This window comes from Anabrus simplex, chromosome 5, assembly GCF_040414725.1.
Source record: "Anabrus simplex isolate iqAnaSimp1 chromosome 5, ASM4041472v1, whole genome shotgun sequence".
Classification (NCBI taxonomy): Eukaryota; Metazoa; Arthropoda; class Insecta; order Orthoptera; family Tettigoniidae; genus Anabrus; species Anabrus simplex.
In genome coordinates this window covers 97,212,801-97,236,062 of record NC_090269.1, presented here as the reverse complement: position 1 = coordinate 97,236,062, position 23,262 = coordinate 97,212,801, and the positions used below count along the sequence as shown (strand labels likewise).

General features: G+C 42.2%; 2 protein-coding genes across 3 annotated transcripts in view; one reads left to right on the top strand and one right to left on the bottom strand.

Annotated features, from left to right (window-relative positions):
• The window catches only part of Gip (hydroxypyruvate isomerase-like protein Gip), a 48,437-nt gene extending 36,304 nt beyond the window's left edge, over positions 1–12,133 (bottom strand). The window contains exons 1-2 of the mRNA XM_067147034.2: positions 11,754–12,133; positions 9,718–9,829 (exon numbers count right to left, since the gene is read on the bottom strand). Of these exons, the coding sequence (XP_067003135.1) occupies positions 9,718–9,829; positions 11,754–11,949 (308 nt within the window). The 5' untranslated portion in view covers positions 11,950–12,133. The remainder of the gene's footprint in view (positions 1–9,717; positions 9,830–11,753) is intronic.
• Positions 12,134–13,509: 1,376 nt separating this feature from the next.
• AlaRS-m (alanine--tRNA ligase, mitochondrial) overlaps positions 13,510–23,262 on the top strand; it is a 202,115-nt gene continuing 192,362 nt past the window's right edge. Inside the window, exon 1 of one of the 2 annotated variants that reach the window (XM_067147031.2) lies at positions 13,510–14,285. The gene's annotated coding sequence lies outside the window, so the exon portion shown is untranslated. Of the gene's footprint in view, positions 14,713–23,262 lie in introns of both variants that reach the window. The other variant, XM_067147030.2, reaches the window with a different exon arrangement.

Genomic DNA, 23,262 nt, shown 5'->3' with positions numbered 1-23,262 from the left:
AAGAAAAACTTGAAACAATGCTTAGAATATGCACTAATGCCAATAACCCTTGAAATTTGCTTCTAGCTACCGACATTTCAATGGAAACTGTGTGTGACATTTCTAAGGGGTCCACTAACTAAAGGTCAATAGTATTATCCAAAGGTCAGTAGTGGATGGAAGCTATAGCTATTTACTCCCAACATTTCACCAGAAACTGTGTCTGGCATTTCCAAAGGTCCACTTTCTCAGAGGGTCAGTAATGGACTGAAGATGCCGCTATCTGCTCAGTTGCGGTGTACTGTTATCTGTGTGACAACGAAGACAAAGATAGCGGGGGGGGGGGGGCAAGAGGTGAGAACCCCAGTGGAATGGTGAAAATATGAGTGGGATAACAGTGAGCAAAAGAAAAGCACTGATGAATTGTAGAGGGTCGCGACAAGAAAGCTTGTACAAGAAGCTGGAGGCTGATAACACTGGAGCATGCGTCCAGAATGATCGGGAAGTAGAAACTACAAGAATCTTCAGTGGGCCTATATAAAGAGCGAACCCAGTAAAGGTCAGTCAGTTTTGAGTGAGACAGTCCTGAGTGAATGCAGTTATGAGGCAGTCAGAAGTGACGTGTTACTCACTGGGAGTGAGTCTGTCAAACCACGCCCAGGCGATTGGAGTGGGACACTGATGATGATGATGATGATGATGATGAGGAGGAGGAGGAGGAGTGAGTCTGTCAGACGGCAATGTGGAATTCAGCGAGACGTGTTAGTTGTAATGTGAGCTGTTCTAGAACGACTTCTCACTGTATGCTGAGGCCGTTTGGAGAACAGGAGTTTGACACACCATCGGGCTGGGTGTTTGAGAATGTGTTAGTAAAATCTGTATTGACTAGAATATGAAGCACGATGCTCTTGTAATTAATGTAAATAGTAGTTAAATAAATTTAGTAGATATTAAAACTCACGCCACTTTGAGTAGAGACTATAATTTACAGGATCCTGATAACCCAGCACAGTGTATGACAGAGGTATATTATTCTCTGCTCAGTCCAGTTTTTGCTATGCTGAGGGGTTAGTGGTTACAGGTTCGTCAAAATTTCTCCCAGCTGTTAGTGGTAGTGGTATTATCATGCTTGGCTAAAACAAGAAGCCACAGAAATTTTCAAACATACCAACAATTTCAATAGAAATAAAGAAACTGAACAGGCTCCATGTTGTTTGAGGCAGCAGAATACAGTACATGCCTGTCATAAGAGATGACCAACAGGAGAAATCAGAGGGTTTCATTTTGAGAGCATAGGTTGGCAGCTATAGGGCCTTAGCCGAGTCTGACATTGTTTCTATTATCTTGTGCCAAGCTCCTAGCCTGTCTTCCATAATTTTTACACTCTTTGTGCTCCTACCCTTTCTTTTCTCTCTCTCTTTTTTTTGTTTTACGTCACATCGACACAGATAGATCTTATGGCGACGATGGGACCCCAGCATTTGCCTGGTGTGAAAATGGGAAACCACAGAAAACCATCTTCAGGGCTGCCGAGAGTGTGGTTCGAAACCACCATCTCCCGGATGCGAGCTCACAGCTGCGCGCTCGCCCGGTTCCTTTTCTTTTGGCAATACCCTAGTTCCCTCTGTGAATCAGTGGTAGTGTGTCCTTTTGACCCTCCATATCGTACAATGTTGGCCATGTAAAAGATCTATGGTGACACATTTGGTATTTGCCCGACAAAAGTAATTGAATATCATCTGCAGATCACCCAAGAGAGAATTTGTTTAATCAGGTGAGTTGTCCATGCGGTTAGAGGCACAGCCCTGAAGATGGTTTTCCGTAGTTTTCCATTTTCACACCAAGAAAATGCTAGGGCTGTACCTTAATTAAGGCCACGGTCGCTTCTTTCCCACTCCTAGCTCTTTCTTATCCCATCGCCGCCAAAAAGAACTATCTGTGTTGGTGCGACATAAAACAATTAAAAAAAAAGAAGGATCTGGTTTACTCTGTCATCTGGTAGAGTAAAATGAAACATCAATATTGACATGCTGGCAGTCTAAATTGCACCAAATTATAATGCTCCATACATGGTAGCTGCAGCCACTATATGATTATTATTATTATTTATTTATTTATTTATTTATTAATTATTATTATTATTATTATTATTATTACAGTTGAAACTGGTTTATACATAACTTAGTTCTGCATAATTCTGTTTTATATGTACATTTCTGTAAAACATAACTCTAAAATATGTTAATAAAACCTCATTTGTATGTAACCCATTTATACATAATTCAGTGTTATATGTATTAATACTCATTAAATGCAGTTTATTTTTACATAACAAAGTTAATATAATGTTGCCGACATATGCATTTCCTCTGATCACAACGCAGGTGATTTAGAAATGTGATACGTCAGAGTCAGCATTGTTGGTGGTGGGACTTAAGGTGCAGATATTGGAGGGGTGCGGTGTGATAGTGTAATGGAACAATTATAAGAATTAAAGGAAGGTTCACCTATTCAATACATATTAATATTTGATGTGAGTCACATTTACATTAAATACATCAAGGGACCAGTTTTGTTCGATCTTTTAAGGGTAATCCTCAGCCATTATAACTAAAATTAACAATTTATATACTAGTAGGACCTGTAACAGGTAAATTACCTGTATGCTTAAAATGTACACTTCAAAAACTATGGACTGTATTATAAATTTACAGAATAAAAATGTGATTTACTCAGCCTTAACTACTAGAATTTGTTGATTCAAAAGTCCACTTGCTAAGCTTACATAAGAGTGTGACATAACTATTTTTGCAATAAACAAATAATTTAAGATTAATCAGTCTTATGTTAAAAGCACACATACACATATGTGTGCTAAAATGCAAGAGGGAGCTAACCCACAAATTGTTAAAAAATGAGTTATTGACATACACTAGAGTCTCGTTAATCCGAACCCCGTTAATCCGAAAGTCCGGTTAATCCGAACTAAAATATTCAATTTTAAAAAAAATTCTCCTTATTGAAATGAAAGAACTTATTATAGAATGAAAATTTACTTGCATTTTATTAGTCATATTTTACTAGAATAACTTAATGTTATGTAAGGAGACAAGCTATAACCTAGTTTTAGTCATTTTCTCCTCTATTGGTTCTTAACTACCCTACTGTAATTTTTACCGTGTTTTATTAATGTAACTGCTAAAGAATGGACATTTAAAATTACAGTATGTACTATATTGTAGAAACTATTTTCCTCACACGGTTGAGGCGCTGGCCTTCTGACCCCAACTTGGCAGGTTCGATCCTGGCTCAGTCTGGTGGTATGTGAAGGTATTCAAATACGTCAGCCTCGTGTAAGAGATTTACTGGAAACTTAAAAGAAATCCTGTGGGAGAAAATCCTGGCACCTAGGCGTCTTCGGAAACTGTAAAAGTAGCTAGTGGGACGTAAAACAATATTATTAGAAGATGTTCTCCGGTTAATCCAAAAATTTCGTCATCCGAATAGACTCCGGTCCCAATTAGTTTGGATTAATGAGACTCTCCTGTATTTGGATATTACTATTATATATTTATTATCCCACAATATATGAATAATCATTATCCACTTTTACTCACCCACTGTACAAAAGAAAGATTTTGGTATATCTCTGAATAGCAATCTTGCAGTGCGAGAGCGAGCTAAGCCATGCAGTAACATTACATCAGCTAGTGGTAGCCAATTGCACAAGCGTTTGCTGTCATATGTTTTAGTGTTGGCATCATGGCTGACAGTGACAGATGGCTGCTTAGTGTCGGTGTGACTTAAACCCCAGACACTATTAGTAAACTTTAAATATAACAAGAAATTCATGTTGAACCTAACTGCATTTTCAAACACGTAATTTGTGAAAATTCTACTGTTGTAAAAGAAACCAATTTTTAAAATTTCATTTTTCAGATTTGGCAATTTGGAGCTGATATTTTACAGATAAATTATGAGTATATGAAAATTATTTTAATTTTTATTTTTGGACTAAAAATTATTGCTTACAAACCAAAAATGTGACTGTTAATGTCGTCAATTTCATGCAATAAAGAGAAATGCAAAACTCAAAATATCTCAGTCCATGACTGAGTGGATTAGCTCCCTCTTGCATTCTAGTAAATTACTCATATACTCTTAAAAAAGTTTAAAAATTGAATGTATGAACTACTGTGTTGGCAGCCAGAGATAAAATGCGATCTTGACAGACTTAGCTGATGAAAGCCTATTGCAGTTGGCAACAATATTTATGTTCAGATAATTGATGTGCTTAAGATGAATGTGGCTGAAAGAACCTTGTAGGACATGACATCTTAGATCCAAAATTTTTCAATGATGGATTAGTTATTTGTCAATATTGATCATATTGGGCATGGTACTTCCCTTCCAGTTGTATTGCCAAAGGGAGCACTCATTCCCAAGATACATCTCGTGATATTTCTACTTTAGCTTTATGTCGCGTAGTTACGTCCTACAAGATCTTGGGCATGAATGCTAACTTTGAGAACACAACTTGAAAGTGATAATGATGTTTGTTGTTTACAAAGGCCTAATAGCTAGGTCGTTGGCCCCTAATGGTACGAAGTGCAACGAAATGAAACAATAATTAAAACTTCAAAATTTATCCTTTGACTAAAATATAAAACTAATGACGATGGAAAAATGACAATGAAACCGAAACGATCAGTGGATCCAATTCACAATGCCTTCTCTTCTGAGATAATGCTTGCTATAAAAATGGGTCCAAAATCCAGTCACCGGCCCCTCATAATAGTACTAATTACTGGTAAAGCAGAACCATGGAGTTCCTCCTGCAGTGGAACTGAAAAAAATGAAATGGCATATGGCTTTTAGTGCCTGGAGTGTCCGAAGACATGTTCGGCTCACCAGGTGCAGATCTTTCGATCTGACACCCGTAGGCGACCTGCGCGTCGTGATGAGGATAAAATGATGATGAAGACGACACATACACCCAGTCCCCGTGCCAGCGGAATTAACCAATGATGGTTAAAATTCCTGTCCTTGCCGGGATCAAACCCGGGACCCATGCTAACCATTTAGGTATAGAGCTGGATATAGTGATACTAATCACAGGTAACGTAGACACCACGGTGTACCTCGCATGGTGGTACTAATCACAGGCAATGCAAACCCATGGTGTTCGTCACATAGCCAGACTAATCAAAGGCAACAGCCAAACCCGTGGTGTTCCTCACATAACGAAACTAATCCCAGGCCATGTATACTCTTGGTGCCGCTCACCTGTGGTACTAATCATAGGCAATGCAAACCCACGGCATATCACGCATTATGGTACCACCCACAGGCAACATAGACCCATGGTGTTCCTCACATAATGGTACTACTCTCTGTATTCTGGATCCCTTTTTATAACAAGCATCATCTCAGAAAAGAAAGCATTGCAAACTGGATCTACTGATTGTTTTGGTTTCATTGTCATTTTTTCATCATCATTCATTTGGATCTAAGATCTAAGGTGTTCCTCACATAGTGGTACTAATCACGGGCAACAGCCAAACCTGTGGTGTTCCTCACATAGTGGTACTAATCAGAGGCAACATAGACCCGTGGTGTTCTTCATCTAGCGGTACTAATCATAGGTAACGCAGACCCATCCTGAACACAGGAGAACCGACACATTCCAGCGCAGCGTGCGGCACCTTTTCTCGCAACCTTTTCCATGCAGCCAAGTGGCGAGATACACACGATGGTACTAGCCAAAGACAACGTCCAGATCTTTGATGTTCCTCACATTAGGGATAAGTATTAGTCCGTGTAGCCAAGTGCCCCCCACCTTGGCAAGATACACACGATGTTACTAGCCAAAGACAACGCCCAGATCTGTGATGTTCCTCACATAAGGGATAAGTATTAGTCCGCGCAGCGAAGAGCCCCCCCCGCCTTGGTGGGATACACATGATGGTACTAGTCACAGACAACACCCAGATCTGTGATGTTCCTCACATAAGGGTACTACTCCTAGGTAACATAGATTCATAGTGTTCCTCACAGGGTGGTACTAATCGCAAGTAATGTCAACCCATGGTGTTCCTCCCATAATCACAAGTAGTCTCATGGTTCTAATTTCATCATTCCTTGGTCACCCCTTTCAGTTGCCTTTTTTGACCAGCAGGGGATACCATGGGTGTATTCTTTGTCTGCATCCCCCAACCACACAGGGCACAACTTGAAGGGAAGTACCATGCCCAATATGATCCATACTGTCCATCATTGAAATATCTTTGATCTAAGATCTCCTGTCCTGCAAGGTCCCTTCAGCCAAACATATTTGTCACCATCTTAATCAATAATGTGAACATCTGTTGAAACCCAAGCCAGGTCATACTTGACGTAAGCCTTGTAAGATAAATATTGTTGCCAACTGCAATAAACTTTCTCATCAGCTAAGTCTATCAAGATAGCATTTTATCTCTGGCGGCCAACACAATAGTTCATACACCCAATTTTAAGACAATTTTATGTGTATATGTTGCTTTTAACATAAGACTGATTAATCCTAAATTATTTCTTTAGTGCAAAAATAGTTATGTGACATTTGACGTAAGATTAGCAAGTGGACTTTAGAATCAATAAATTCTCAGACTGAGTAAATCACATTTTTATTCTGTAAATTTATAATACAACCCATAGTTTATGGTGTTAATTTTAAGTGTACTGTCAATTTTAGTTATAATGGCTATAGTACTACTGGCTGCATTGAATAGCTTAGTAGTGCTATAGCCAGTCCCAACCCAGATAAAGGAGGAGGGGTGGAGCAACTAGCAATCGCCCTGCAAGAATCATCAACACTCCTGAATAAGATTCGGAGTGGCCGACCTTGAAGACCCTCTGCCTCCATCCTTAGTAAATCCCTCTACTAGCTCTTATGAGATGATAAACAATGATACAGATGTCACTACCCCAGGGAGTATTCAATCTCCCACTACCAGTAGTGGTGCATTCAGGACTTCGGATTCTAGGAAGCCTGAACACATCATGTGGGAAAAGTCAAGAGTTCCTTACGAATTCTAACTCAAAATTAAAACCTAAAACCATCATAAACTTTGGGAGTATTAACATCCAAACCCTCTGCAAGACCGGAAAACTTAAGCAACTAACAGATGACTTACATAAGCACAAAATTTTGATAGCAGCAGTCCATGAAACCAGATTTACTGATGATGAGGCTTTTGAATCAGAAGGTTACAAAATAATTAAGGGGAAGCCAGTGTCTAAAAACACACATGGCTCCAGTGTCTTTGGAATGGCTTTCTTGGTAAGACGAGATTTAGTGAACTCCATCATCAATTTCACTTCAACTAGCGAACGCCACTCCATGCTGTCCTTCAGATGTGGAAACAAAGGATATTCCCTTGTAAATGCACATGTCGTACTCCTATTAATGAGGATAATAAAAAGAACTCTGAGAATACACAAATCTTCTGGTAGATGCTAGAAGACGAGATAGGCAAGATCCCTGGCCACCACATCAAGCTCTTGGTAATTCACAAATCGAATAAAAATGGTCCATTATTGGACATGATAAATTTTCCAGCTAACTCATTCATGGAGTCCAGCTCTATGGCTAAATTGTTAGTGTGCTGGCCTTCTATAGGAGGGATGAGTCTTAGTTATTCGTTTCTCTTCTTGAAGTGTGGATTGTTTTGCTTCAAAGTCACGGCAGTTTGTGGACTGAAATTTTGAAGGCACCTTTTAACTGGTTTTTTCTTCTTGTGCAAATGATACTGAACCAAAACAATTCTCTGCGCTACAGTGTACTTTACCATCACGAATATAACCTTATAACACACCTTAAAATATTCAACATTTACTAGTGAACTGAGCGAGAGAGCTAAGTATCTGCTGCGTCAGCTGTCAACACTTCATATCAGGCCAAGCATGACACAAGTCATATGGCGCTAGCTTGGGGATTCCAGCGGCCGGTGACCAGAAGTGTGAAGTCATAAATTACACTCCCTGTACCTCGTCCCAAACGTGTTTGATAGGACTGAAGATGGGGCTCTGGGCTGGCCATTCAATCTCCCAACCCTTACTGTCCACAAGCCACAAGAACAGAGCCCACTTTGTGGCATGGAGCATTATAAAGTGGATACACACAGTGATGACCTCTAAATTGGTCTTAAGCTGTAGACAACACAAATCTGGTCAAAATGTTGTTATATCCTTCTGCCTTTAACATGTTCTGTAGTATTATGAGAGAACAAAGTCCCTTCCATAAAAAACACCTTAGCCAGGCTGAGTGGCTCAGACGGTTGAGGCGCAGGCCTTCTGATTCCAACTTGGCAGGTTCGATGCTGGCTCAGTCCGGTGGTATTTGAAGATGCTTAAATACGTCAGCCTCATGTCGGTAGTTTTTTGGCACATAAAAGAACTCCTGCGGTACTAAATTCCGGCACCTCGGTGTCTCTGAAAGCTATAAAAGTAGTTAGTGGGATGTAAAGCAAATAACATTTATTATAAAAGAAAACACCTTCCTTACCATCAATCCACCTCCACTAAATTTCACTGTGGGCACTGTAAAGGCCAAGGCCGGCATATTTCTTTTGACATGTATTTGCCACACCCAAACTCCATATGGTACAGCATGATTCATCACTTCAAATCACAAGTCTTTAGTTGTCCATGGACCACTGGCAGTACTCTTTACACCACCAAGTACAGTCCTTAGCATTCATTGATGAAATGGATGGTTTATTGGTGAGTTCATGAAACTTGAACCCCTGTCTTTGTATTTCCCTGTTAAGTCATTTTGGGTGCTGCTCTGTTAGTTTCACAGTGAAATTCACAGGGGATGATATAGAAAGATGTTTGATTTTCCTGTACCACCTTCCTCAATGTTTGATGGTTCCTGTCGGTCAACACACATGGCCTACTCAGTCTTTTTGTTTTCTCGTTTCCACTCCATAGTTACAGTTGACTTGGGCAACTTGAGAAGGGCGGAAATTGCTTGGACTGATAGCTTACTTACGCCAGTGGGTGGGGGGATTCAAAAACAGAATCCTTTGCTTGTTGTAAAAGTGACTAAAAGTGGCACCAGGGTTTCTCAAATTTGGAGCATGGATGGGTGACCACAAAACCCTTAACTGAGTCTGGCATTGTTTCCACTTACTTGTGCTTGGCTTCTTGCTTTCATCTTTCCAACGCAACCTCCTTTGGTCGACCTCTGTCGATTGTATTAGATTTACAAGGCTGGGAGAGTCTTTCATTTGCACATGATTAGTCTGTAATGGGTCAGCTCAAAAGACATGCACCAGGCAATTCTGGAGACCACACACCATTACAGAAAATGGCCCTTACCTTCGATTTGAAGCTACTCTTGTTCTTAGGAGTACAGTACATTACTCTGTTTGTCACTTCTAATTAATGTTAAGAGGGGATATTTGCCTAGTTCTACTTCTTAAAACAATAGTCAGGGTGAGAAATGAGAATTTATGGAAAGAATACAGGAAAAATAGTTGATGGATAATGTGGAGAAATTAGACAGAGATGATCTGAATGAGTTAAACAGACATCTGAAGAAAGAATGCAAAACAATCTATATAGAGTTACAAAATAAATGAAAGAAAGGTCTAAGAAGGCCTCCGATTGCCAAGGACAAAAAGTGGCAGGGTACTGAACCTCAGACTTCTATATTAATAATTAAGTTTCATTACATTCATAACACTATACTACCTTGAGCAGTTGAGAGCTTTTGCATACGCTACTGCAAGATTCAGACTCTTCTTAAACTCGGCCTCCTTCCCAGGAACAGCAGCAAATCCCAATTCCCCTTTGGTTACGTCACCTGGAATGTTTGAAAAATTTCCAATTTTATTATAAAGGTTCAACCATGTTTTCTATCTAAGAGAGAACATTTGCTAAATGGAACACCCAGAAAACATGGTGTTAGCAAATTTTGAAGACCATTAAATAATTACTGAGAAGGAATAATCAAGTGACAATTCAAGTCAAAATAGAATAAACATAATGATAGACCAGTGTGGAAAAAAGGAGCAACACAAAAATGACAAGGACAATCTCCAATTCTATTTCCAAACTGATGGGGACATCAATTTTAGGGTAAGATCTGTTTCTTCAGGTCTACAATTCTGTACGATATTAAGGGATGGACACTAAAAATGGCTGCAATAAAGAAGATCGAGACCTTTGAAATGTGGACTTACCCTGGGTTTCTCAAAATATTGTGGACAGCAAAACTAATGAAGTAGTTGTAAAACATACAAATAGAGATCAAGAACTGCCATTTAGAGATTAAAAGGAGAACAATTTTATGCCTGGGACATATCTTGTAAAATTCCAAATATTACCTTCTACAGCTGATACAGAAGTTAGAACGCAAAAGACAAAGGGGACGAAGAAGAATATCGTGGCTACACAACATACAGCAATAGGCAAGGCTACTCACTGCCGGCAGTCTGCTATATAGGCCTACTGTACTTAGAGCAACTGATCAGACAGAAATCCAACATGTGGTCGTCAACATTCATTAATGGATATACATAATAATAGGGGGTAAATGTTGTTGAAATGTCATTTTTTTCCCCTTTGCATTAAGACATTGCTCAGTAGTATAGATATTCAATCGGCGATATAACACACTATAATAACACATTTTTATTTTGCATTATTTTGCAAATATTGGCAATTTCAACTATGAAAACTGTTTTAGGTCAATACAGAGCCTAGCATTTTTAAGAATTTTTAGATCATTTTAAAATGTTTTTGTAAATGTATTAATGTATTATTTATTGTCAGACTGATAAAAGTCCTTGAGTAACAACATAAGAATTATATATTTTTCTTACATATGGTTTAATTTGCTAAATATCTTTCATGACCAAGCAAACTTGCCCACAATTGTTGGTGACCGAAAAAGGGTAAGGAAAGGATTTATACCTGTGAGTCTTGTGTTTCCAAGACACGTGCAGGAACACAATAATACCGAACTCTGACAAATTAGGAGAAAATATTTCCTAATGTGTCTCAAGCACCATCCTTTTCCACACTCACCCCAACCATCAGTCATTCACCCTTATGTACCTCAAGCCTCAAGGCCAAGAACAAATAGAAACGAGAAGGGATTGGACACAACTTTCAGCTTCAGTACAGAATTATTCTCCAAAGTAGTTCTGTGCAAGAAAAATGCCAAAAGTGAAACCATCATAAAGTGCATTTTTAATTCAGCTAGTGAATGAATTTGTAAAAGACATGTTTACAACAAACAGGCATGTTTTAATAAATTGTACGCATACAGTGTTAAACTGAGTGCAGAAAGGAAGTTCCTGTACCGTACAACAGCACATTAAACAAGAAAAACATCTGAAAGCTGTAATGAGTGCAAATAACAACTGTTCCCAGGTTAGTAACGCTAGCACTACATCCAGCAAGTCATTATGTCCATATTTATCAAATTAGGAGATAATTACAGAAGAAATGTGCAGTGAATACAGTAGAATAGGGATATATTACTTGTGAAACCGTTGTTAAACAGTCACTATAGTTCAGTTTGGTCAAGTAATTTTAAGATTTTTTGAGTTATTTCATAGCATTTTTTCATAAATTTAAGGGCATATTATTGATCATTTTTAGGATTTTTGGTCATCAACATCCGCCCTCTAATAATAATAAGAGGAGAAGAAGAAGAAGATTAGAAATTAACTGCTGAAAAATCTAATTCAAAATACATATTTTGTTCATATATTACTTACCTACAAACACGTTGATCAAAATCTGTTCAACACCAGCCTTCTCTTTGGTGGTTTTTACATCTTCTACAGAATAATCATAAGGAAATGCACATTCTACAGCACGGAAACCTGCTCTTTTCGCGAGGTCATACCGCTCGAGCAGGCATTTTGTTTCTTGAAACATAAACGATAAATTGGCACAAAATTTAAGCGGCATTTTGGAAAATTGCTGTTGCTAATACTGTTACCTAACAACTTCAGTTTCTTATGTTATCTTATCAGCCATCCAACAAGTAGTATTCAAGTGACGCATTGGAGGGTTCGTGATTTGTTTGCTCGTCAGCTGATTGCCGAACGCCGAACGTGCAGCACGGCTCCGTAGAACAGCTCTCAAGGTCAACCATTAATGTAAGACTGAACTTGGACTGAAGAATTAACCTCGCCTCTTGTAAAAAAGTTTGCTATGAAGGACCAACCTGGACGATTATATTAATCACATCATGAAGGGGTTCTCTTATAATCTCACTATTTCCAAGTACGGTAGTTAGTTAAACTATAGATTTAATGCGTAATCTAAAGCTTCGAATATATACTGTCTAGCCTGTAGTCCAGAGGTTCGAAACCCGGTACTGGCAAACGGTAAACTCGACTTTGTCAGTTCACTACTGCAGGTAATAATACAAAAACCTAGTATTTTCGCACCTCTACTCCTTCCTTGTACCATAATGAACATATTTAACAGCATATGACGGCGCCTACGAGTGAACTGGCGATAGCCGGCTTGTGTACCGTAACCATGATACGTCCTCTTTGATCCATCTTCTTTGAATAAATGTTGTTTCATATAGCCGAGTAGACCTACAGGTGGAAAAATCAATCTAGTAAGAGTTAACAGATCTAGCGCGTTTTCATACATAAAATAAAAAATAAAAAACATTAATCGGCAATATTTCTTCTGCCGCTATTTCCACACCATATCGCATAAATCTGGCAGTTTTATGGCCGGATGCCCTCCCTCGCACCAACCCTATGTTGAGGGCTGTGGTGGCAAGCAATTCAGAATGTGTAAATGAAGATAACTGCGTTGAACGAACACAATCATCCAGTCTTAAGTCTCACAAGCGACCATCAATGCTAAGAAAACTTGAAACCGATTTATACACCGCCACTCTAAATACGAGTTACAGGGTAGTAAAGATTTTCGGGTGGAGGTTGTCAGTGTCAATCGGAGCGAACTGCTGGCACGATGTAAGAGATAATTTTTTTTTTGCTATTTTGCTTAACTTCGCACCGACACAGATAGGTCTTATGGCGACGATGGGACAGGAATGGGAAGGAAGCGGCCGTGGCCTTAATTAAAGTACAGCCCCCGCATTTGCCTGGAGTGAAAATGGGAAACCACGGAAAACCATCTTCAGGGCTGCCGACAGTGGGGTTCGAACCCACTATCTCCCGGATGCGAGCTCACAACTACGCGCCCCTGACCGCACGGCCAACTTGCCCGGTCAGTGAGAGTGAGAAGAGGGGGGGAGTTAGACAGCACTGTGACTGCAATGAACCGTGTGAACGTTGTACACCTGTTAATTCATTTATTTTAAAACGTAACGCAGTAATCACAAAACTTGGAATTAATTTATGCATCTTTTAAAGACACAATTAAATACAGTACTACTAACCTGCGGTTGTGTTGTAATCGCATGAGGGATAAAAATATTCAAGGTCAGCATTTAAACACTGGTGTGCCGGTAGGTACTGATTAATGTACTCACCAATAATGTGGCAGTCGTGTTTAATCCCCTTCAAGATATTCAGTCTCTTGTGAATGATAATGAAAATTAATAAATAAATGTTCGAAACACAATAGCTTCTTGCTCCAGCAACACTTGAGTAAAGACAGCTGATCACTTTTATTATTGTCCTTCATAAGGAATTCGCAAGTACTGCACCAGTTCCTTTTCTAATACAATAGTCTGTGCTATTTTCAAAAGTTTCACTTGTGCTAATTAGGCCCTCTAATTTCCACCCATGTCTGTGTGACAACGGAAGCGCGGTGAACATTATTAATTGTTTCTTAATGCGTTTGATAATAATACGCTGTTGCAAGTTCACATCGATATTATTGAACACACCGGAATCACAGAGATGTCAGTCCATTGTTTTGAACATTCGGAAAAAAGTTGTTTTTGTTGGAATGATTTGCACTTTTAACATCTCAATTTCATAGTTATTTAATGAAAGGAATCCAACAGTAAACAGTTCGATGGACCAGTGAAATGAAAAACCTGTTAGGGATGGAACGAATGAAGCCCCGATCTTGCGGCAAGGATAGGAGGAAATGTGCCGGCTGCCGAAGCCTGTCGCACTCCTCTGGGGCAATGAAATGAGTGGAATGGAAGATGACGGGGAAAACCGGAGTACCCGGAGGAAACCCTGCCCCCCTCCGCTTTGTCCAGCACAAATCTCACATGGAGTGACCGGGATTTGAACCACGGAACCCAGCGGTGAGGCCGACGCGCTGCCGCCTGAGCCACGGAGGTTATGGACCAGTGCGAGGTAAAATTGTCAGCTCCAGAAATATACGGAAAAGGTCTTTTTTATAAGTTCATATCGTGCACTATCAAGTTGTTTGCGCGAGCTTCCATAAATGTAGTGAACACCAACTCCTACAATTGCTTATATTTATAATCCGCTTTTGCAATATCTTCCTTAAAACGGTACAACTGCGTCTCGTGCTTCAATCGAGGATATCTGTTTTTCATCGAGTTCCATGATAAGTGAGGAAATGTTTGCTTTGGCTTCCGCTTCTTTGCACTCAACCATGTGTTTATAACCTTTCTTTTTTCTTCCAGTGACCATTCTACTCTATGTTTTTCCGGGCTCTGTGAACCTTCTGATGTTAATTCCTGTTTTGATGAAGATGAAGTAGATTCTTCTGATGGAGATTCGTATTCGTCGGGCACAGACACTGTTTCAGATACTGGTTCGTGTTTAATAGGATCTAAAGTCTGCGTGTATATTATTTCTGCATCAGACTCTAATATATCTACTAAATACTGAAACATTGTCTTATCTTCTTCGGTTAAAACGGAGAGCTGGAAATTCTTTTCTTTAAAGTGATTATATAACGCATTCGCTACGTTAAGAGGGTTCATTTTGATAGGTAGAAGCTTACTTCGGAAAGACCCGTACACGATGCCTTCACTCTCATCAACTCTCACTCCACTCACTCTCTCACATCACACCACACCACGACCACAGTGATGTCTCCCTCTCTACAACCTCTTCACCCCCAAGCACTCGCCCGCTCGCTCACTCTCTCTCTCTCTCTCCCTCCCCACTCGCCCGCTTCGCCAACAGTTCAAAATAACTTCACTCCGATTGGACACTGACGACCCCCACCCGCTCATCTTTACCGCCCTGTAGCTCGTATATAATATACATCAAACCATTCTATCCTCTTTGCATCAAATGTCAATGATCTCGACGTTAGGACGAGTTCGACAGCCGTAGTGGAAGGACGTGTTCCTCCCGCTCGCTCTCTCTCTCCTTGCCAGGCGCTCTGTACTTTCCCAGTACTAGTCAGGCAGCTGTACTTGTTAGTACATCTTCGAAAGAGCATTGTCTGAGCTGAGCACTTCTCAGTGCTCGCTCTCTTTCTCTTTCAGAGTTTGTTACAGGAGGACCAGGATGGACAACCAGGCGGATACGATGACGACCCAGGAACGGGCGGTGGCGATCGGGCACTTGCTCCGAGATCTCTTCACCGGCATGACACCGACACCGGAGAGCAACACGGAGCCGCAGACGCTGGAACCTGTGCCGGAGACCCCGGCACCCGAGCCGGAGCTGCCACAGGAGGACCCAGAGATCGAGGTGGAGACGGAGCCTTACAGGGACGGGTGTGACCCCCCTAACGGCTTCTTCTTCTCCGAAGGCTACACCGACCCGGCGCACGAAGCGCTGCTCGTGTACTACAGGCCGGGGCGCCCTGTAACTTCTGAACGGGGCCTCGTCCTGGACAGAATGCGGCGCCCTCGCCGAGGAGGCAGGATCATCTCGACAACCATGGCCGTCGAGAGCTTCCTACCAGGAGGCCTCATCATCAGGCATCACGACCAGGAGCGGATGCGCGACGCAGAGAGGGAGCTTTCTTCTCTGTTCCAGGTCATCCGTCTACCAGGGAGGGACGGAGTGCCAGGGATGAACACCGGCGCAGTCAGGGCCGCGACGGAGACCAGGGAGACGCCGAGGAGGCTAAGGAATAGGGCGGTTAATACCGACCTAGTCCTGGCCACCCAGCCGGCGACCAGCGACTCCACCACGGAGGTGGGGCATGACGCCCCCTGGCGTCGCGACTGTGCGACTTCTGTGGAGGAGGACGCCCCCCTGGCGTTCTGAGATTGCTGTCCAGGCCCAGCCTGACAGCACGTCTGTCGAGCTGCAGACCTCGATGTGCGCCCCACAGGACAGGGAACGCAGTCAAGCGTTAGCAGCGACCGACGCCGCCGCCGCCAGCCAGGAGAAGGAAGAAGACGGCGACGCAGCGGAACCATCAGCTACCCTGGGGTCACCAGGCCGGAAGGAGGGCCACCAGGACGAGGCCTCTTCCCCCGCCGAGAAGCAACCCCCGGGAAGAAGAAGAAGAAGACGCCGCCGCACCAGGAAGCAGAAGGCGTCGCTGGCTCACCAGGAGAGGACCGCCAAGCCGCAACCCAGGACTGCTCCCAGGACAGCAGTCAACCGAGGAGCCAATCAGGAGAGGACCTCAGCGGGAAGCGGCAGTCAGGTGAGAGTCAAACGTCCCCCTCAGCAGCTCTTGCAGTGTTTCCGCTGTCTGAGGTGGGGCCACCGTCAAGTTAGCTGTGGACTCCAAGTGAAGTGCAACCGCTGTGGTGGTGATCACCACTACACGGCCTGCGCAACACTTAAGGAGGCGCCGGTGTGCGCCAACTGCGCGGGGGGCCACCCGGCCTCCCACCGCAGTTGCCCAGTCTACAGGGCCATGGCGCGGGCAGAGAGGAGGGAGGCCCGGCGCCATGACCCACCCCATTCCAGGAGGCCCCCGCCTCGGCGGGCTTGGCCTCATTCTCCGGGATCGGAGACTGGGTACGAGGTACCCCAAGGAGGTGGAGTCGTGCGACAGGCCCTAGTGGTACTTGACGCATGGCTCCGCAGCCGGCAAGGACCGCGCTAGTCCCAGCAGTGCCCAGACGGACTGATCCCCAGGCGATGGAATGGCGAGGAATTGGTTTATGTTTTGTGCATGTTACCTGTTCCTAACTAACACAACCTCTGGTCTTTTTCCAGCCCACATCCTTGCATGTGCTATCACAAGATGTCAGGTTTTACATGTAGGCTCTTTCTTCTTTCTGCCTATGTGGTTTTTCCCTGACCCTTCAATACCATACCTTAACACTATCCAACCAACACAAACTTTGCCGTGGTAGCGAGTCTGACTCGGAAACCGGCAGATACTCCTTGTATCACTTCCCACTCTTCCCTGCTATCTCTTTCTTCTTCTTAGAAATAATAGCATGTCGGAGGCCATGTAGATTGAGTCGTTGGTCACGCGGGGGGAGCGGGCTTCGGGGGCCCCCCCGAAGAAAAAAAAAAAAAAAATCAATGATCTCAATTAGCGCTGTTAACGGAGCGGTTGTTTACGGAGCGGAGGCTCCGGGCGCTTTCAATCGTTTGCCTCCGGAGAACCTCCGATTGAATTGCAAGCGCGTAGTTTGAACTTGGCACGGGAGAAATGAACGAACATTTGTACAGGAATTTATAACTTGTCGCTATTAATGTGAAAAACTACGCCCCTCGGTTAATACTTCAGTTATTTGGCGATATTACAAATAGGCCTAGCATTCTTACGTACAGACATAATAATTATGTAACAGAACCTCCGATTGAATGACAAGCGCGTAAACTTAGTGTGAACTTGGTACGGGAGAAATGGAAGAGCATTTTCTCAGGAATTTAAAACTTGTCGCTACTATTGTGCGAAACTAGGCCCCTCAGTTAATACCTTAACTATTTATCGATATTACACATAGCATTCTTACGTACAAACATAATTATGTATTTTCTTAAATATAAACATGTTATAATTTAGGCCTTGTCCGTGACTGTAAATTACTTCGCTATGAAATTATTAATACTATTATCATTGCATGCCGGGCTGAGTGGCTCGGACGTTTGAGGCATTGGCTTTCTGACCCCAACTTCGCAGGTTCGATTCTGGCTCAGTCCGGTGATATTTGAAGATGCTCAAATTCGTCTGCCTCGTGTTGGTAGATTTAATTACACGTAAAAGAACTCCTGCGTAACCAAATTCTGGCATCACGGCGTCCCCGAAAACCTTATAAGTAGTTAGTGGGACGTAAAGCCAATATTATTATTATTATTATTATTATTATTATTATTATTATTATTATTATTATTATTATTAGCTGATGTACCCGTGCTTCGCTACGGGATTCTCAGAAAGACTGACTTGGTGGTTTTCCTAACTGAATTCAACATAGGTCATTACAAAAACGTCAGTAGGAATGTAGCGATTGAAAGCAATGTTGTAATATAAAATACTCGATCAAATGAAAAACCGCACACTTTCTCAGTTTCAACGAACAGTACTACGGTGCCGATCTAAGAGTCCAAAGTTCCAGAACTGGAATAACCAGGTCGCAGACTGCCGTGACCACTCCTCTGTCATTATTTCGTTAAATGTGCACACTACTCATTCCAATCAGTGGCTCAGAGTAGGGATTTTATAGCTCGAATACAATGATAAACCAGTGTGTTACGTACCAGATATATCAGAAAATGTATGAACCAGAGGAATGGCATGCTAAAGAAGAAAGTTATCTTACACCCCAGCTACTTCCCACCAATATACAGGCAGGCTGTTACAGTCGGTACGACCAAGCGAGTTGGCCGTGTGGTTAGGGGCGCGCAGCTGTGAGATTGCATCCGGGAGATAGTGGATTCGAACCCCATTGCCGGCAACCCTGAAGATGGTATTCGGGAGATGATGGGTTCGAGCCCCACTGTCGGCAGCCCTGACGATGGTTCTCCGTGGTTTCTCATTTTCACTCCAGGCAAATGCCGGGACTGTACCTTAATTAAAGCCACGGCCGCTTCCTTCCACTTCCTAGACCTTTCCTATCCCATCGTCGCATAAGACCTATCCGTGTTGGTGCGACGTAAAACAACTAGCAAAGAAAAAAAAACATTGAATGAGAAGCGCGTAGTGTGAACTTCATACGGGAGGAATGAACGAGCATTTTCACAGGAATTTATGACTTGTCGCTGTTTTTGCGCGAAACTACACTCCTTCTTTAACTTTTTTTAATGCTATTTGTTCGGGGCGTCGACCTATGAAGATCCTTTGCCCCTATTTGCACCATATATGAGGAAACCTGCGTGTATTATGTAAATGGCGGTAGGGTAAAGTGTTGAATGCGAGGAAAGGAACGTTAAGGATGACACAAACACCCAGTCCCCAGGCCAGGGATATTAATAATTTACAATTAAAAAGCTGATCTGGCCGGGAATCGAACCCCGGGCCGCCGAGTGACAGGCGGACGCGTTGCCACCTACACCGCAAGACCAGTGGTTAGGAGTCATTTGTGCCATGTTTTACAGAGCAGCATTTACAGATTTGAACCGCTTGAACTCCTCCCTCCGCTCGTAAATAATCATCCCTTACTTCTGCCACGTCTTTCACGTGTTTTACATATGTCCAGAAATTAAAAACGAATTCAAATTTAACTTGAAATTACTGTATTCTAGCGCCAATATAATGGGAATATTTCCATAATAATGATAATAATAATGAACGAACCACTGTGTAAGTTCTGCACAGGTAGGGCCTGTACTTTTCTGAAGAACAACTGAACCTATTAAGATATATTGTTTGTTGTATCTACAGGGTTTATACCTACAGGTATATGGGGTATGTATTATATGTCGATTTAATTGCATTTTCTTGATAACAAATGAAAGGATGCATTAATTATTCTGAATGACTATACGTTCTTTGTTAAGGGGTATTGTATGGAATATCGGTGATATAGATCAATTTTTGGTTTATGTAGGTAACGATTTTTATAGGGCGCCTACATTCATGGACGTAAGTTTGAAATTACAGCCCACTAAGTCCTTACACTCGGAGCTACTGTTGCGAATAGAGCTGGGAATGGAGCAGTTGCTCCTATGATTGCAATCGGTAGTGCGAGTGAGCGCTCCCTCCGGTATTCTCCGGTAGTAAACAGTTGCTGGGAAACCAATCGGTGCTTCGGCACGCGAGCGGAGGACGGAGCAACAGTACTGAATGTGTGCCTCGCTTGCCGTTCCATCCGTGGTGCGCAACGGATGTGCTAGCGACATAGTAAATACTGCTTTATAAGTATGACGAAAGAGAATATAGGAAATATATACATTCTCATTTATCGTTCGTGTTTCATTTGTCGATTACTTTTGTAAAAATTTGCTTTACGTCATGCCGTCTTATGACGACGATGTGATAGGAACGGCTAAGGAGAGTAATTTCTAGGCGTGAAAATGGAAAACGACGTAAAACCATCTTCAGAGCTGCCGACAGTGGGGTTCGAACCCACTTTCATCCGGAAGATAGTGGGATCGAATCCCACTGTCGGCAGCCTTGAAGATGGTTTTCCGTGGTTTCCCACTTCTCCTCCAGGAAAATGCCGGGATGGTACCTAACTGAAGGCCACGGCCGCTTCGTTTCCACTCCCAAACCTTCCCTATCCCATCGTCGCCATAAGACTTATCTGTGTCGGTGCGACATAAAACAAAACCCAAAGTCTCACGCTCCAGGACACTGTCCTTGAGGCGGTATAGGTGGGATCCCTCTCTGCATCCGAGGGAACACCCAACCCTGGAGGGTAAATTGATGGAAGGATTATTATTATTATTATTATTATTATTATTATTATTATTATTATTATTATTGTACTCCCATAACCACTTCTGTGGTTTTCTGTGACGTTAAGGTGCCGACATTTTGTCCCACAGGAGTTCTTTCATGTACCGGTACAGTAGCGGCGATTAGGGGGGGGGGGGGCGAGAGGGGACAGTCGCCCCCCTACTTTGTGGAGAAAACTTTACATTTGTATTCCATTTTAGCTGGATGAAACAAGGTATTATAGGAATTATTAAAACAAGCAATTTGTACAAGCCTTGTTGTCTTATCAGCTAATTATTTGCTTTAATTAATAACGAAATTATTAGCGGAAATTCGCAACAAAGTCGTTCACGCGGTTAACCGATTTGTATAGCGCCACAGCGAGTATTGTAGTGGAGACTTTGTATGTGCTGTGAGGAAGGGTACGCGTGCATTCGTTAGTCTGGCAGTCTATTTAGTGTCAGTTAGTTTTTTTTTTTTTTTAGTTTGTAGTCAAATACTAAATGATTTTAATTATATAATCACGCCGTACGTCTATTTAATTGTAATACATGTGTAATATTGTTCCTCTCGTGAAAGTTTTATTGTATAGTATTGAATCAAAATCTCAAATAAATATTATCAACACAGATAAGTTGGTAGGCTGAGAATCTTTACCTCTCTGTCGAAATTCAATTTAGTAGCGGTTTTTTCAGTTTTAATGTGTAACGTATATACCCCCCCCCCCGCTATATGTTTTTACATTTCCCCCCTACTTCTAATTCCCAATCGCCGCTACTGCCGGTACACCTGACCACCTTCAGGTACCGCCGAGCAAAGTCGGAATTGAAACCGCAAGCTTGAGGTCAGAAGGCCAGCGCTCTACCGTCTGAACTACTCAGCCCGGTACAGCATATAACCAGTTTCAATCCAGTGCTGGATTAAGGAGTTTGGAGGCCCTGGGCTATTTAAAAATGTGGGGCCCCTTCTTCGTAACATCACGTACGACTAGCATACTGAAGTCGTTATAGAACTACTTGCACTTAAATTGATGAATAGGGAAGTATTGAAATAGACTACAATTTTTCTCTATTTTTCACGTTAATATTTCATAATGCCAAAAGATATTTCACATTTGTCTCATCATCACTATCAAATCGACATACAAAATAGAACTTACGTTTTTTGGCACCACTAGGATATTTTCTATCAATTTTACAAAAATATTACATTTGTAACTTACGAATGGTTCAATAATCAGAGGTGAACTGGAAGTTCTCTTCCTGATGCAAAGATATAGTATACATGCACATTCCACCGTGCTTCCCCTGTCTCCTCCAGCTCACTTCCTAGACCTCTTCACCCCCTTCCCCCTCTGCCCGTACTCGCAAGCTACCAGATTTAAATTTTTGTCAACAATAACCTTTACAATAATTACAGCGCGTAAGTAGCGAGGATTCGTGTCTCTGGACGGTAATTGATTCTAGCAGTAATGAAATACTAACGCGGACAACTGATAAGAAGGAAGGATGAGTGCGTGTTCGATACTTTGCGAGCGTAAATATTCATATACATGCACGGAGGTGGAGCAGAAGGCCTTTTTATACAATTTTAGGTTTGGCCAAAGGCCGGGGCCCCTTGGCTCGCGGGGCCCGGAGCTGCAGCCCCTTTAGCCCCCCTCTTAATCCGGCCCTGTTTCTTCTTCTTCTTCTGCTAGGGGCTTTACGTCGCACCGACACAGATAGGTCTTATGGCGACGATGGGATAGGAAAGGACTAGGAGTTGGAAGGAAGCGGCCGTGGCCTTAAGTAAGGTACAGCCCCAGCATTTGCCTGGTGTGAAAATGGGAAACCACGGAAAACCATTTTCAGGGCTGCCGATAGTGGGATTCGAACCTACTATCTCCCGGCCCTGTTTCAGTCAGTTCGTACTCTTCAGTAAAAATTGAAATGGCGTATGACTTTTAGTGCCGAGAGTGTCTGAGGACAAGTTCGGCTCACTAGATGCAGGTCCTTTGATTTGATGTCTTTAGGCGATCTGCGCGTTGTGATGTGGATGAAATGATGATGAAGACGACACATACACCCAGTTCCAGCGCCAGCGAAATTAGCCAATTAAGGTCAAAATTCCCGAACCTGCCGGGAATCGAACCCGGGACCCCTGTGACCAAAGGCCAGCACGCTAACCATTTAGCCATGGAGCCGGATGTACTGTTCCGTAATAAATGAGCTACGAGTATAATTAATGTAAGAACATCGTATATAATACATGTTTACATGCAATGGAATATAATTACCACTTAAACTATTTTACTACCAGTATTAATAATATTGTTAACGCATTTGCAACAGTATAATATATGCCAATATTCAATCTACAGTATTCTATCCACCTGCACCTATTGCAAACTGAACGTCAGCAGATCAAAATCTGTTATTCATAACGTAACAAATAATGCGGCGATCTTGAAACGACTACATCATTTGAATGACAAACGTAGGGGAACACATGCATCTGTGGAATTAGTACTGAAATCTAAATTGTAATTCCTCCTAAGATCACCGTTGCAACATTGCCCACATCAAAGCATTTGAATTTTCCGCCAGTGAATTCAATCGGAGGACTACC